The sequence below is a fragment of the Pseudonaja textilis genome, chromosome 2, assembly GCF_049901715.1.
Source record: "Pseudonaja textilis isolate UNSWEBS1 chromosome 2, rPseTex1.2, whole genome shotgun sequence".
NCBI classification, from domain to species: domain Eukaryota; kingdom Metazoa; phylum Chordata; class Lepidosauria; order Squamata; family Elapidae; genus Pseudonaja; species Pseudonaja textilis.
The window spans coordinates 226,607,211-226,624,764 of NC_141991.1; the positions used below are offsets into that span (position 1 = coordinate 226,607,211).

Here is a 17,554-nt window from a genome sequence, read left to right on the forward strand (position 1 = left end):
TACAAGCTCGTAGCAAGCCTTAACATCTCACTGTCTTTTTCCACAGCATTTACAATATCTAAAAACTGTGAAATTGTTTATTATATGGGGACAACAATATAATTTTGAAGAATTAAATCCCAGAAAAATAAACAATGTAAATAAGCTATTCTTACAGAATATGCTGTATGGCTGCAAGATAAATTAAATAATGGAATGGCTTGCTTTTAGGAGTTGTGGATGCTTCATCGCTGAAGGCTTTCAAGAAAAGATTGTATATTAATTTTTCCAGGATGGTATAACTGCCTTGGCAGGGGGTTGGGCTGGAAGATCTCAAGATCCCTTCCAGCCCTACGACTCTATGATTTAATATTTATTAGCAAAACTGCCTCATAGGGCATTCAGAACTGTACAGAGTGTTCCTTATTTAACTCTGAAAAATTTACATTAAAATATTACATTAGTAAGCATATTTGCAATAATATGTATAGACAAGGAACTCATCCTTTTCTCTTGAGAGAAGTGATTTCCCATTTTTGGGAAATATATGATTTACGCTCTCTCCTTTTTCAGATCATTCTTCTGAACTAAAAAAAGAGAAGCTTAGAGAAATATCTCTCCTCACACATACTTTTGAACTTTATTAGGCATTCAGGGGAGAAGAGCAAATTCTTTCTAAAAGTGCACTTTTCAATATGCACTTACTACTTTGTGCTGCTGTTGTTTTGCTGAAAAGGGGAAATACACTGTAAGGGGAAAATGAAAGTGACAGTGACTGACAGAAGATGGTTATTAAGTTCATATCCCCTTGAAATAAAATTTATCCAGCCTTCCAACCTTTTTTAGGCTTATGTAGTCAAGTCCACCAATTTGTCAGATGGTTTCTCCAAACTCAAGATCATCATAAATAATAAGTTAAACTGAATTCCATTTCAGTTAGCCTACATCTACTGCTATATTCAGCGAAGCTGAAATAGTAAATCCTGCTTCCAAACTTCCGAGAGCCTCTTACAATGAGTATTTTGCCATTCATATACTGTATCTCATTGCCAAAACATTTCCATGCATGTTGATGAAAGAATCTCAACTGCCATCTGCTAATGCAAAATAATTCTTTCTGATGTTGAATTTAAACTGTCAAGTTAAGGAACTGGAGACATTATTACTAAGCAGTCGTTTTCACACTGTGTTCAGCCATGCTTTGTTTTAATAACACAGCACGGTTTAACAATACAGCATACTAACCCATAATCTATAGTTTACATAAAGAAATAGATGGATTGATAAAAAAATTGATCTGTTAAGCCAAAATCAAAAGAAATGCATTATTGGTTAGTGTGAACCTATGTACACATCTTCCTTAGTCTGTTTCCTCTTTGTATTCCAGGGATCACTTTGGATAAGAATGGATGAAATCTGTTCCAGACTCAACCAGAAAATCAATAAAATAAAATATCCATATGGATAATCAAATATTGAGTCTCATAATTGAGGTGGTAACATAGGATCCAACTCATTTTGTATACATCTCTCAGACTTTCCTACCATTGGCTGCAATGGCTGGTTTGAAAGTAATTGAAGCTTAAAACATTTGGAGGGCATTTCAGATGCCCCTCCTGAGATCAAAGTAAGGGAAAAATCTTGGGGAATTGACAGTACTATACCGCACTGCTTTAAGAAAATCAGTGATCTATTTTTTAAAAAGCAACTTCATATTAGCATAAAGTTAGTCCTTTAATAAGAGATAAATAAGTTAAGAAATCAATAGCAAGAAGCACAAAGGGAATTGAGACCAGCTGTTGAGCCTGGAATCTGGCTATTTATCATAGAAGTATATCTTAGAAGCAATAAAGAGACACTAATATGTCAAGAATTATACAGGGTGGTACCAATATTAAATGTCTCAAACATGTACTTATTTAAAAGGCATGAGGCTGTGGAATGAATTTAAGCAAGGGGCAAACCTGCCACCAATTCAAGTTGTTCTTCTGTTCGCATCAGCTTGGAGCATTTAGAATTGACTGCCAAAAACAGCAATGGAAGCCTGATTTCAATTTCATTATAAATTTTTAGACTGTGAGAGTGAATCCTTCCAAAACTTATAAAAGGGGAGGATTAATAGTATGGTCTATATTTATTAATTGTGCAGCTTCTATGAAAGCTTTAATTCAGAGTTTGACTGAGCCACTTAATTTCTAACCTCAGGCATTCCCACTGACCTGGATTCTTGAACTTCTATACTTCAAGGATTAAGCAGCTCTCTCCACTCTCCCTTTTGGTCTTTGTGTATTGTATGTTTCAGTGCTGTCCACAATGAATAATTTCTGTGATAAGTATATTCTTCTCTGAGCAAGATTAGTTCCTTCCCACTCATCCTACTAAACTTCTGAAAAATGCACCCACAACTTCTATATTTTTAAGAATTCTGCTCCCAGTCTGAACTCCAAAATCACCCATACATTTTGTATTTGAAAACTTTTATTTTAAAGCCTACTTGCAATATATCTACGGAGAATATACTGCAATTTTCTGAAAAATCTTAATATGCTGTTAATGCATGCTTCAATGATTGCACACATTTCAATTATATTGAATCCAGTCCTGAGTACATGGACACATAACAAAAGACACATCTTTGAAAAATTAATCTACACTGAAATGCCTCTATTTTTATTTTACTGATTTGCTAAAAGTATTTGCTGCCTACCTTGCCCACTCTAGCAGCTTACAATAAAAAGGAACAAATGAAAAGACTAAACAAACAAACAAAAGTAAAATAATAGAACAATAGAATAAACACTGAAAAATAAACCAATTAGAATCCATCAATATGATAACAAAAAGATGGATGAGTGGAGAGAAGAGAGCAAGGAGGGGAGGTGGAGTCTGCCAATCTAGCAGCCACCTCCAGCATGGAACTCTTGCATTTGGTCCCAAGGCCAACCAGCAGGTCCAGGTCTTCAGGCTCTTGCTAAAGGATAGGAGGGAGCAGATCTTACCCTAATGGGTAGGATGTTCCAAAGGGTGGGCACTGTGGCAGAGAAGGTTCTTCTTTTGGATCCCAATAGTCAAGAGTTCTTTGACCAATGGGATCCACAGTAAGCCCTCTCTTCCAGCATGAATAGGGCAGGCTTGTCCTAGAAGATTTTCAGATTCATCTCCAAACAGGTGGGACTAAACCAGAGGTGGTATTCAGCAGGTTCTGACCAGTTCTGGAGAACCGGTAGTGGAAATGTTGAGTAATTCGGAGAACCGGCAAATACCACCTCTGACTGGAGTTTTTACAGTATCCTTCCCCTGCCATGGCCACCAACCTCATCCTCAGAACCGGTAGAAAAAAAAATTGAATCCCACCACTGGATTAAACATTTTCAAAAGAGGCTCAAAGATTAGAGTACATCAATAGGATTGGAATGTTCTCTATTGCTGAAATGAACAATGCCGAGAAGCTATCAAAAATTCCTTCCTTGATATTCTTTCTCTCTTTCAACGTTATTTCAAAATCAGTAATGTTTTCTGGTCTCTAATATCACACTGGGACAAAAAGAAACTGTGCATCCAGCAAAATCTAATTCACACTTTGCCTCACTAATGAAGTGACTATAAGTTTCCACATGAGCTACCAAGGTGATAAAGTTCACTCTCTTTATTGTCATCATTGCCCTGTAATTTAGGGGAACTCCAGTATTACTAATTATACTCAAGATGCTTATGAACATATTTCTCTTGGTGTACAATAGTGCTGGTCAATCTGACCTCACCTGTTATTTGTAATTTCAAATCCATACAAAGATAAACCATTTTGAGAGGGGAGCAGGACAGGAACCTGTGAAATAAGTGGACCACAGAGTAATCAAAGTGGAACTCCCATAGAATAACAGAGTTGGAAGGGACCTTGGAGGTCTTCTAGTCCAACCCTCTGCTCAAGCAAGAAATATATACCATTCAGACAAATGGTTGTCTAATCGTTTCTTAAAAACCTCCAATGTTGGAGTACCCATAACTTCTGCAGGCAAGTCGTTCCACTGATGAATTGTTCTATTAAGAAATTTCTCCTTAGTTCTAGGTTGGTTCTCTCGTTGCTTAGTTTCCAAATATCTAAATTATTTGTGGATGAAAAAGCAAGGCTTATGTATTGCAACAAGGAATCTGATCACAAGAATGGAAACATGGGGACAACATACAAAGCACATAGTAAACAACTGTACTTGTTCCTTGCCTAACCTATGGTCACAAGCCACAGTCATCCCCATCTTCAAAAAGGGAGACCCTTGCCTAGTTGAAAACTACAGACCAATCTCCTTATGCTGCATCACCTGTAAAGTCATGGAATCAATTATTAACCAATCCATTATCCTCCACTTAGAGACAAACAACCTACTCTCCAATAAACAATTTGGTTTCAGAAAAAAACTATCCTGTAATCTGCAACTCTTACACTGCAAAAACATATGGACTACACAACTTGATCAGGGCAAAACAATAGATGCAATCTACATAGACTTCTGTAAAGCCTTTGATTCAGTGGTACATGACAAACTGCTACTAAAAATAAAATCCTATGGTATCTCTGGACAACTGCATAACTGGATAGAAGCATTCCTGTTAAACAGACAACAAATGGTCAAAATTGGGAGCGTCCTATCAAATTCTGTACCTGTCAATAGTAGTGTTCCCCCAAGGCAATGTTCTAGGACCAACTCTCTTCATACTCTACATAAATGACCTCTGTGATCATATTAAGAGCAACTGCATTCTTTTCGCTGATGATGTAAAGCTGTTCAATACCACAGACAATACTGCTACCCTTCAAAAAGATCTTGACTGTGTATCAGAATGGTCAAACAAATGGCAACTTCAAATCTCAACAAATAAATGCTTTGTCTTACATATTGGCAAAAAAAATCCAAAAATAACATACAAGCTGAATAGTCAAGATCTTGTTGATGATCCAAGCTCTGTAAAGGACCTTGGAATACTCACCTCTAATGATCTAAGTGCTAGAGCCCACTGCAACTACATAGCCAAAAAGGCATTAAGAGTTGTTAACCTAATCTTACGTAGCTTTTTCTCTGGTAATATCACACTACTAACTAGAGCATACAAAACATTTGCTAGACCAATACTCGAATACAGCTCATCAGTCTGGAACCCACATTACGTATCTGATATTAGCACAACTGAGAAAGTCCAGAAATATTTCACAAGAAGAGTTCTCCACTCCTCTACTCGTTGTAGAATACCTTATGCCACCAGACTTGAAATTCTAGAACTAGAAAACCTTGAATTACGCCGTCTTCGGTCTGATTTAAGCATGGTATATAAAATCATACATTGCAATGTCCTACCTGTCAATGAATACTTCAGCTTCAACCATAACAACACAAGAGCACACAACAGATACAAACTCAAGGTTAACCGCACCAAGCTTGATTGCAGGAAATACGACTTCAGCAACAGAGTGATCAATGTCTGGAATACTCTACCCGACTCTGTAGTTTCTTCCCCAAACCCCAAAAACTTTAACCTTAGACTGTCTACTATTGACCTCACCCCTTTCCTAAGAGGTCTCTAGGGGGCGTGCATAAGCGCATCAACGTGCCTACCGTCCCTGTCCTATTGTTTCTTTTCTTTTTCTTTTACTTTTCTTATATGTACCCATTTCATGTATTCATAACTATGTATACACTTATACTTATTATCTTGTAAACAATTGACAAATCAAATCAAATAAATAAATAATCTGGAGATAGGCACACAAATGTTACATTAAGGAGGACTAGCTCTGGGTACGAGAGGCAGAGCAACTGTTTTTTAAAATGCCAATTTTCACTGGTAAATTAGAACGAATTCTCATACTCCTTTCTCTCATTTTATTAGAGAATTGGGATGATTGGGGAATTCTGGGACTTGAAATCTACACATCTTAAAGTTACCAAGTTTGAAAACACTGTTTTAGATAGAAATAAATACATTCCTAACAGCAGTTCTTAAAAACTTGCAGCCATCACTCCAATTTCTTACATTGGCTTGCTATAGATTATGGAAATTATGTGATAGCATATCTTATATCTGTATGTATTGTGCATTATATTTCAAGCATCCTAAGAATAAACGCAGTAAAGAGCAAAAAAATGTAATTAGAGTTGGAAGGGACCTTATAGGTCATCTAGTCCAACCCCTGCCCAAGCAGGAAACCCTACACCATTTCTGACAAATGGCAGTCCAATCTCTTCTTGAAGGTCTCAAGAGATGGTGCTCCCACAACTTCCAAGGGCAAGCTGTTCCATTGGTTGAATGTTCTGTCAGGAAGTTTCTCCTTATTTCCAGGTTTGAATCTCTCCTTGTTCAGCTTCCATCCATTATTCCTTGTCTGGCCTTGAGTGCTTTAGAAAATAGCTTGACCCCTTCCTCTCTGTGGCAGCCCCTCAAATATTGGAAGACTGCTATCATGTCTCTTCTGGATTCTTAATTGGATATTAATTCTTAATACATCTCCACTTCAAGAAGCTTAGGAAAGGTGATACATTATTTTGTTGTTTTAATCTCATGACCGTGCAGCAAAGTAGGTTCAGTTGAGAGACTTACCATGAAACTCTGAGCCCTAGATCTTTAACTCCTAATTTTAGAAATTCAGTAACCATACAACTGGATTCATGATTTCAACTAGACTACTGACTCTCTGGTACTGTCTACTGAAACAAGGATGAAGAACTTACATTCCTCCAGATATTGTATTACAACTCCCAACAACTTCAGCTAATGTGGCTATGGTGAGAGATGCTGAGAGGCTACATCTGGACAGCAATACCTTTTTCACTGCTGCACCAGAAAGCCAACCCAGACAACAAACAGCATACCAAAGAAGATCAGGATGTTTACTAAATTGTACTAGCTGTTGATGGAAGAGAACGTACTCGGATTTATTTTAGCTCATTGTTTTGCTGCAAGATGTGTCATAACAGTGGGAAAGTAATATGGAAAAGGTTACACTTCAAAACAAAGAATATAGATTAAACTAATTTCTGACCATGATAAGTAAATTTCATATCTTGTAGCACCCTCTTCTGGAAATTACCAGATATACAGTAGTAGGAACAGCCTTCTCCCTAGCTTTGTTTGTATTTGGAGCGCAGAACTCAAAATCGCTGCTGATCTGATAATATTGGCTAAATTATCTGGCTCAGCATAAGGCAGCTTCCTATGAAAAAAAATACAAATCTAGGCAAAGTGTTTTCTAATTACCTCATATTTGGACTGTGAAATTTGTCCAGTTATTACTATGTGTGCTCTATGACAGTATAATGCTAAGATTTAAAGTTATTTTTCCTTTAAAAAAAGAGGAATTCTTAAAAACACCAGGACTACTTCAAAAAATCTTTATAAATTGTATGATAATATAAATAAATATATAGAGGTAGTCGTTACCACAATTGAGCCCAAAATTTCTGCTGTTAAATGAGACATTTGTTCAGTGAGTTTTGTCCCATTTTACAACCTTTCTTGTTACAGTTACACATGCACAGAATCACTGCACGTGCTAAATTAGTAACACAGTTATTAAGTGAATCCAGCTTCTCCATTGACTTTGCTTGTCAGAAAGTTGCAAAGGGTGATCACATGATCCAGGACACTGCAACCGTCATAAATATGAGTCAGTTGCCAAGTGTCTGAATTTTAATCATGCCACAATAGTCATAAGTATGAAAAATGGTCATAAGTCACTTTTTTCAGTGCCGTTGTAACTTTAAATGATCAGTAAATGAACTGTTGTAAGTCAAGGACCACTGATATACAGTAAGTAGAATTCTGGCAGATTTATTTAATACTTTACCTGAAAAGGCTGTTAAGGTATTTTAAAGTATACCTGGATTCATTTTGCCTTTTTTACAAGTACTTTTAGACAATAGTTAAATCATGAACTGAAATGTTCTTAATATATTTAGGCTAAGCATTTCTTTCTTCTTTGCTATATTCTCTGCTTCAGAGGTGGGGTATTTGTGTCTCAGAAGCTGATTCAATTTTATTGAGCTTACTGCAAGGTAAGGCCGGGTCTTTTTGTAACTGTCTCATTCTGTTGCAAGAGAATTTGCTTTTGAAACTTCTAAGAAAAATAAGAGAATTCTGATGAAATTTCTCAGGGATGATGTTCTTGCATGTCTTAGAGGCCCAGCCTGTGTGTCTGTCTGTTTTTTTTCTTGTACAATCATATTTCCAGAATCATAATGAATAGGTTGGTTTTGATATAGTTCTCTTGATTTCTCTGGTTTTAATAATGTACAACAGAAAACTACGACCCAGAACTAAAGAGGCTTCTTGGATGAGAAGCGAAATGTCTTCAAGAAAAAACAAAGTACAATTGCCTTTTGAAAAAGCATCTTTGGCACAACCATGACATGAATGTTTGAGAATCTCCACAGACATGCAACCTAGCAGTAACAGTCTTTATTTTCAATAATAAAGTAACCTAAAATTGCTAAAATAAATTAAGAACAATTTTTCAGAGATGCTTAATTATGGGAGAAAAGCAAAAGCCTTTTTACAGAAGTTTTTTGAGAAACTACATGGCAATTCGAAAAAGCATTGGGTAAATTGTCATAGTAATAAAAACTGAATAGCAATATTGTTCTATATTTAAAATATCACAAGGTAAGTTTTGTAAAGAGCATGCCAAGTTTTCCATATGTACTTTTACAGCACCTGTGTACAGCAAATTTGGGCAAAACTAATGCATGCCCTATAAGCAATAGTTAACCATATTTTAATTTACTGTAAGTACATACATTAATAGGCTTGTTAGAAAACAAATTCTCAATATATCCATCTACAGTAAACATGTGTTGGAACTTGTATGTTGTGGATCAACTGTTTGCCTATATTGCATCATTCCCAAGTGTTTGGGGAAAGAATAGGTTTCCTAACATTTGTTAAAAAAAAAATGGAATGAAAGGTACCACAGGAAATTGACAAATTAAAAAAGAAACCCAATTTCAACTGTAAATAGGATTAGTGACAATCATATTTATCCATGTAAGTACATTAAATGTTGCCAATTTCCTTATTGTGCAGCGAAGCAAAACGGGGTAGAATTGGTTCGGAATTCTGCCCTTGATATCAAATGCCATCATCTATTTATGGTGCCTCACTTTCTAGAGATGTAATTATTTATTTGGATTATTTCTATGTCGATGTCAGGTGATGTACAGAAAAAACTGTCAATAACAAACAATATCTAAAAGTACCAACAGTTTAAATAACTCCCCTCCCCAATAAGTATTTTTAAAAATCATTGGATGTTCCTTGATAGAAGCTGAAAGCTTCTTTGATTTTTTAAAAGTAGTTTTAATGCTTTTTGAAACCCCAGAAGTGAAGGGGCCAAAGGAACCTGGGGAGATCAATATGTCCCACAATGGGGGAACTAGTACCAAGACCACCTTCCTTGTGGCTTACACATCTTTTATCTCATTTGAGGTTTGGACCTTGAACATGATGTAATTCAGGGCCATACCATATAGGGCTTTACAGTATTCTAAATTGGTTCTGGAAGCCCATTGATTGCCAGTGCAATTATTATTCTGCAATGGCCATTTTCACAGCAATCTGCCTCTGTATCACAAGATATATCGCTGGGTACCTATATATTTAATTATTCATTCTTACCTGTAGAAAAGATGAGAATGGTATTATTCCAAAGGCCATATCTCTTCAAGGCTGAAGTGATATTTCCTACAGCTTCATCCATTATAGAAACCATTCCAGCATATTTGCGTCTCTTTTCATCTTTGATAAAAGAATATGGTTCTATGTATTTTTCAGGCACTTGAAGGGGCTCATGGACAGATTGCAAGGCAAAGTAAAGAAATAATGGCTATAACACAAACATACACATGACCAAAAAGAAAAAAGAAAAAAAAGAAACCATAGCATTAAATAAAACCATCAGAAGAACAAATGATAACATTTTCATTTATGTATACTTCCTTCCTTATATTTTCACTTGGCTAGGGTAAAAAACATTTGAGCTTTGTTTTCCATGTCTGTGAAGTTCTTATAATGAGCATAATCTCATTATGTTCAAATAATCTCATTATGATTAATCAAACTTTTGATTAGTTTTTAAAAACTTTAAAACATTTACAATATAGAGAATATAGCAGCTGAGTTAGAGTTCTGTTTGTTATAGATATATGTTTAGGAGCCAAAGACACTGACAATCATTTACAATAAGGTGAGACGAGTTGAAAGACAGTTGGCCATGGTTCCATAATTTCCCACATGACTTCATCCCTTCATTTTAGTTTTTGCAAGTTTCCACCCGCAATTTAGAATCCAGATTACCCAGGATTCAAAATGATATAAACCCTATTATGTAAGGTATGACAAAGGTAAGGATGATAGGAGAGAAACAGAAGCTCACAGATATGTAACTAGATATGTTCCCAAACCCCAAAAATCTTAATCTTAGACTGTCTACTATTGACCTCACCCCTTTCTTAAGAGGTCTGTGGAGGGCGTGCATAAGCGCACCAATGTGTCTACCGTCCCTGTCCTATTGTTTCTTTTATTTTTTCTTATATGTACCCATTTCATGTATTCATAACTATGTATATACTTATACCTATTATCTTGTAAGCAATTGACAAATCAAATAAATAAATAAAAAATAAACACATGACCCCATTGTGTCTTTCACCATGATTAGTATATGTGAACCCAGTTAATTGTGGCTCAGCTATGAAACATAATTAAATAAACCATGCTTTAGTATAGGAACCAGAAATATAGAATCAACAGATGCCATGTCAACTGTATATCTACAGATAGCATTCAGAAACCTTCAATAATAAAATTCATATTTATTTTTAAATTATTCACAATCATGCATGATTGCCTCAACTCTCATGAGATATTATTGTTCCCATTTAAAGTCTTTTGGATTTGAAGAATGAATCCCCCAAATACTTAACATTTTTGCCATTTTGAATTATTTATTTACTTCAACCTATATATAAAACTGTATAAGAGCAGTTCATGCTTGAAACAACTGATGACACCTCACAGTGCAATGGAATAACCCAGACCATTATTTTTTTTGGAAACAATGTATGTTTAAATAAGGAACCTATCCATACAGATAATCCATCTGCTTTTGCTTACAACAACTCGTTCAGGGAAATTCAAATATTTAGCTGTGTTGAAAAATGTATGTATGACCAAAAAATATAATTATACCTTCTCAGTCTGATGACTTGCTATAAGATCAAGAGCTCTTTTTGTAAATATGTTAGTAGAATACATAGTTTTAAATCCCTCAGCAATTTTTTCTCCATCTCGAAAATCAAGAGCACATCTGGTTACATTTTTAGACACAATAGGCACACAGCGCTCATGAGAATAATAATCTTCACTTCCAAGAAGATAGCCTAAAACAAGGAATGATCAATTATAATATAATTTCAGAAGGCAAATCTGCAGAAATTCCCTAAAACTTAAAAACAACAACACCCTTCTCAGATTTTTTAAAATAAGTAAATAAACTCCATCACTTATTTGGCAATGTACTCCATCCTCTATTTAAAGAAGTATAATTAAGTACATTATGTAAAATTATTAAAAGCAATGCAGTAATATATTAAGTGGTTTAATATATCAGAAATATTGATATCGAAATTATAGAATGTTGTAGGCAAGAACAGCTGTTTTTGTTTTGAAATTTACAAAATAAACTGAACAGCTGCTCATACAACTTTTGTGCTACTTATATTCACGTTCTCCAGGCAAGTTTTAAAAAATCTGATCTACTACTGACACCAACTGGTGACTTAAGAGACTCAGAATAACGAATTACCACTATCAAATAAGGAAAAACATTTTTCTCTTACTACTGCTGGAATATTATGAATCCTTGAAACTAATAAATGCATCGATTAGCAATTTTTACATAGAATGATAAACTCTGTCTCAGAATATTTTCAGTAGACTTCTCCAGCTTTAAGAGAGACAATATTAAAGTAATTAGAGTATGCATATAGCTTTCACATCCAGTTCTTCTCTGAATCTGCCATCAACAAAGATGAAGATTGTTGCGCAGTAAACTTACATTATATTAGAAACTGAAACCTCTACAGAAACGATTGCAGTATTACCTAATTTTCCCAACTTACTTTGCTTCAAATGTTTCGAAATTGCAACTCCCAAAAGAGCAAAGTATTTGGAGAGTTTCAAGGCTGGAGAACATTGATGCATCTCTTCATAAATCGACACAAGTGTTCGACATGCCCAACGTATCAATTATGATAGAATTTCTTTATGAATTCATATGCTGATTCATTTATGCTTATCGACAACCAGCAAAGAATATATCTGAATAACAGGCAAAAGAAATGCATTTTATAATTGTACATAGTGTATATTTGTTTCACTTTTGTGCACTCCGCTACTTGTTTAAAATTTGAAAGGCTTCATTCTTTGTGTCTTGCTTACCCAGTTCAAAAGAATTTTCTACCTGAGGTTCACTCATCGCTAAGTTTCCATTTCATTTGTGTGGTTTTGCCTTGATACATTAAGTGAACCTGGACACCAGAGTTTGAAGCCTATGGAGTTTGCCTTAGCCTATAACTGATCTCAGGCAATTATAACTTGGTCAATAAAAAAAGAAATCATGACTTGGCTTACCAGTTCGGGCTATTGGAAATGATAGAACATTCTTAGCATACAGCATAAAGAAAGAATGAAAATAGATTAGCTTACCAAAGTAAGTATCAAACCCTCTACGGGTAGGAAGACATTCTTTTCTGTACATTCCAATATGCCACTTCCCCACCATGTGAGTAACATAACCTGCTTCTTTAAGCAGTTCAGGCAGGAGTTTTTCATCCAGTGGGACACAGCTAGGTTGACAAGGCCAAATTATTTGATGCTGTAAACCTGTATGGATCTAATGAAAAGAAATGTGCCTTAACAATGTAACTAATGTTACATTAGTTCCCATGTAACATTAGGAAGATTAGCCAGTTCTATCTACAGCAGTGTTCCTCAACTTTAACAATTTGAAGAGGTGTGGAGCTCACAGAATTCCCTAGCCAGCAATATTTTGCTGGCTGGGAAATTTTGAGAATTGTAGTCCATACCTCTTCAACAGGAGGAGTCCTCGTCTTATGATCACACTGAGCCCAAAATTTATGTTGCTAAGTAAGACATAATTTGTTAAGTGAATTTTGCCCCATTTTATGATCTTTCTTGCCACAGTTATTAAGTGGATCACTGTAGTTGTTAAATTGGTAACAGGCAGGGATGGGATGCTACCGGTTCTGCCCAGCTCTATAGCTCTGAAGAGCAGCAGACACAGAACTGGTTCTGTGTCTGCTGCTGTTTGGCCCACCCACCCGCCTGGGCTCTTACCTGACCTTTATTTCCTGCATTTTTCAACCTCAGCTGCTTTGCGTGGCACAGCTGAGGTTGAAAAAGCAGTAAAAAGATGCTTTTTGAAATGCTGCGCACCTGCATGCAGCGCTTATCAGCTGTCTGGGTGGCACAGGTTAATTGCTATTTTACACACACACACAGCACTGCAAAACATTACACCGAACCGGTAGTAACACCAGTTGAATCCCACTCCTGGTAACAGGGCTCTTAAGTGAACCTGGCTTCCTCATCGATCCGCTTGCCAGTAACCATCCTAAATATGAATAACTTGCCAAAAGACCGTGCCTATAGGGATGCTGCATTGATTGTAAGTGTGAAAAATAGTCATAACTTACAACAGTTCATTCAAAGTTGCAATGGTACTGAAAAAATGAGTTAATTTTTCCTGTACCATTGCAACTTTGAATGAACTGTTGTAAGTCAAGTTCTAGCAGCATTTGTCTAGAGCGGGGGTGTCAAACACGACACATTGTCATCACGTGACATATTGTGACTTTCCCCCCTTTGCTAAACTGGGGGAGGGCCTGGCCAGTGGGTGACTCATCCAACCCATGGGCCACGAGTTTGACACCCCTGGTCTATAGTGACATATTTTTATCAGAAAACAAATCTGAATATTGGAAAAACCAATCACGACAACTTTAAGTATAATCAAATAAAGAAATATATGAAGATAAAGAATTTGCATGATGTATCCATAAGAAAACACTTAAACATAGTTAGCCTGCATTTATAGGACATCTGTATTTTGAGTTTATATAAAAGGCAACCAAGCTCAGAACTGCCACTTCCTTATTTCAGATTAGGTACACTTATTACAGAAAATGTTTGAAATTGACTCATCAACTCGGTCTTCTTTTTAATAAATCCCTACCTATCCTTCTTTATCTTAAAGCTGGGGAGGGGAGAGGCAGAAGGAAAGTATAATGGAAACTCAGCTAGAGGAGCTTACATTTTATGTACACTAAAGATACAACAACAGATCTTCACTGGGGCCGCAAGAAGCACCCTCCTTTAATTATTCAAATCTTGAGAAATCCCAATGTTCACTCATGAATGCTGAGTCTTTGTGAAATCTTAGGAGAGAATACAGGTCTTAAGACCATTCATTTAATGACCAAAGTTAATACAAAACTAAAAAACGTACTTACAACTAGACCTTGCACTTACAACTGCTGCAACATGATCAAGAGGGTTGCAGTGTTCCAGAGTCAAGAGATCGCCATTTGTGACTTTTCCAATTGGCTTCCAATAAGCAAAGTCAATGGGGAAAGCCAGATTCATTTGACAACTGTATGTTTCATTGAATGAGCATGGAGGTTTATTTAATGGCCATAGCAGAAAAGGTCATAAAACTGGAGCTTAAGGGTCTCACTTAGCGACAGAAGTCCTGGTCCCAAATGTGGTCATAACTCCAATACAACATACAAGCAGTAATGTATTTGTACTTATTAGATTTTAAAATATTGAGCATTCCTGGATGTTGGAGAATGGGGAGGAAAAAAGGATTAGTTTATATTCAGACTCAAATCTGTAATATGTTCAAAGATCTGATAGATAAGTAGGATACACAGTACTAATATTACAACTCTATTTTGTTTAAAACATCTTTGCTGCAAATCTAGCTCTCTGTATGGTGAACCTTAATTGGCTTCATGTACTGATTTGTCAAGGAAATCAATGTATTGATTTGTCAGGGAACCACTTTTCCATACAGAAAAGGTGAATGGTATCCAGGACAAACATTGTGCTAAGTTGCTGGGAACACCTTGAAGCAACCTCATCACAATTTTGATCTATTTTGATCTAAGTGCTAGAGCCAACTGTAACTACATAGCCAAAAAGGCATTAAGAGTTAACCTAACCCTGTGTAGCTTTTTCTCCGGTAATATCACTCTACTAACTAGAGCATATAAAACATTTGCTAGACCAATACTTGAATACAGCTCATCAATCTGGAACCCGCATTACATATCTGATATTAATACAATTGAGAAAGTCCAGAAATATTTTACGAGAAGAGTCCTCCACTCTACTCGTAGTAGAATACCTTATGCCACCATACTTGAAATTTTAGACCTAGACAACTAGAACTACGCTGCCTTCTGTTCGATCTAAGTATAGCACCTAAAATTATACATTGCAATGTCCTACCTGTCAATTAATACTTCAGCTTCAACTATAACAACACAAGAGCACACAATAGATACAAACTGAAGGTTAACCGCACCAAATTTGATTGCAGGAAATACGACTTCAGCAACAGAGTGGTCAATGTTTGGAATACTCTACCTGACTCTGTGGTTTTTTCCCCCCAAACCCCAAAAACTTTAACCTTAGACTGTCTACTTTTGACCTCACCCCTTTCCTAAGAGGTCTGTAGGGGGCGTGCATAAGTGCACCAATGTGCCTACCGTCCCTGTCCTATTGTTTCTTTTTTTCTTATATGTATCCATTTCATGTATTCATAACCATGTTTATACTTATACCTGTTATCTAATAATAACTTGACAAAAATAAATAAATAAATTTTGGGGAAAGTAACGGTACAATTCTGACTCTTGAACTAAGGCTTTTGAAGAAGCAAGCATTTTATCTATGTATACATTTTCCCCTGCAAAAATGTTCTCAAAGAGAAGTTAAACACTGTGGTATCTTACAGAAACCAATCGTGCTGGTGCAATTTGAGATGTTGTAAGAATTCTTCAGAATTACCAAAATTCTTTTGTTTCTCCTTAGTCTATTTCCAAATGGATATTGTCAGACTTCCTAGGTGCAATACATTCTCTCTAAAAAGTGGGGGGAGGGAGAATCAACTCAAAATCTTGAGTAACAAGAAACACCTATAAACACAAAGTTCATTAAGACGCAGGTGCTAATTGAAAAAAACTACCCCGATTAGTTTTTCTTAGTTGGCTTCTTCCCACAATTCTATTATTAACATATTTTGGATATAATACTCACCGGAAAGTAGAAAATGTTTTGTGGTTTTCTACCCCCTCATCTCCTATGCTGAAAAAGGAACTTATTACTAAACATTTTGCTAACATGGAAAAAAATATTGGTGCTTCCATTTATAAGTCATTTTCCATAATAGAGAAGTTTAAGAATGTACAATACCCCCATTTCTTGAAAAACAAAATTAAAAGCCACAAGAAGACTCTGTAAAGGACATTATCCATTTTGACTGTATCTTGTGAGCAGGAGACAATTTCTTATCTTTTAAGACTGACTTAAGTAACAAAGTGAACACACTGAATAAATAACTGGCTAAATGTATACAAAGTGAGGCGAAACAAATCAAAAGCATTATGTTTCTCATCTCCCTTTAACTACCCTAGTTTTTTTTATCGAAGGCATCTTTTTATTGTGTTGCAGGAATTCAAAATTTAAATGTGTCCTATGTGAAATGCATTCTTTCATTTGACCTGAAACTGCCATAATAATTCAGCATGATTGGTTGACTCTTAATTTCTTTATACTAACTGTACTTGCACACATTTCTATTATACCTTATTTGTTTTTTAAAAGGAAAAATATTGCAATATTTCCTTAGAAGTGAGCTGACTGTTGCTCTTCTCTGCACCTTTCTAGCTCTATAATATTGTACATAGAATGGTATATACTAGTGTTTCAGGGCTGATTCTTTTCTCTATTATCCCTTTCTCTATTCTACAATCCCAGTTTATTTTTAATTCATTTCTTAATAACCTTCAACACAGAACTTGCCCTTTTCATAAGGAACTAGGCTCACCTGATATTTCCAACATTCTCCCAAACCATCAATCAATGTATTCCTAAAAATCAGAGGGTTGGCCTCATGTATTCAATTCATTAATTTTCTACTTGACATTTCCTCTGGTAGCTCAGTGACATACCCCTCACTTGCTTCAACTTTCCTCTATAACAACCTTGTGAAGTAGGTTGGGCTGAGACCAAGTGACTAGCTTTTATGGGTGACACTTGAACCTGGTTCTCCCCTACATCCCTTTATATTTGTATAATGTAAACTTATAAATTTAATAATATTTGCCTTTAATACCATTTTCCTAATTTATAGAGATTCTTTTCCTCACATTCTTTAAACCTAAAGTATCAGCAGTTTGGTTAGTCCCCTGCTCATCTTTAACATCAGGTAAAAGAAGAACTG

The 17,554-nt window shown here is 35.8% G+C and overlaps 1 protein-coding gene across 1 annotated transcript in view; it reads right to left on the minus strand.

Annotated features, from left to right (window-relative positions):
• The window catches only part of ARSB (arylsulfatase B), a 68,072-nt gene that overhangs the window by 49,379 nt on the left and 1,139 nt on the right, over window positions 1-17,554 (minus strand). The window contains exons 2-4 of the mRNA XM_026717730.2: window positions 12,730-12,916; window positions 11,212-11,402; window positions 9,640-9,847 (exon numbers count right to left, since the gene is read on the minus strand). Of these exons, the coding sequence (XP_026573515.1) occupies window positions 9,640-9,847; window positions 11,212-11,402; window positions 12,730-12,916 (586 nt within the window). The remainder of the gene's footprint in view (window positions 1-9,639; window positions 9,848-11,211; window positions 11,403-12,729; window positions 12,917-17,554) is intronic.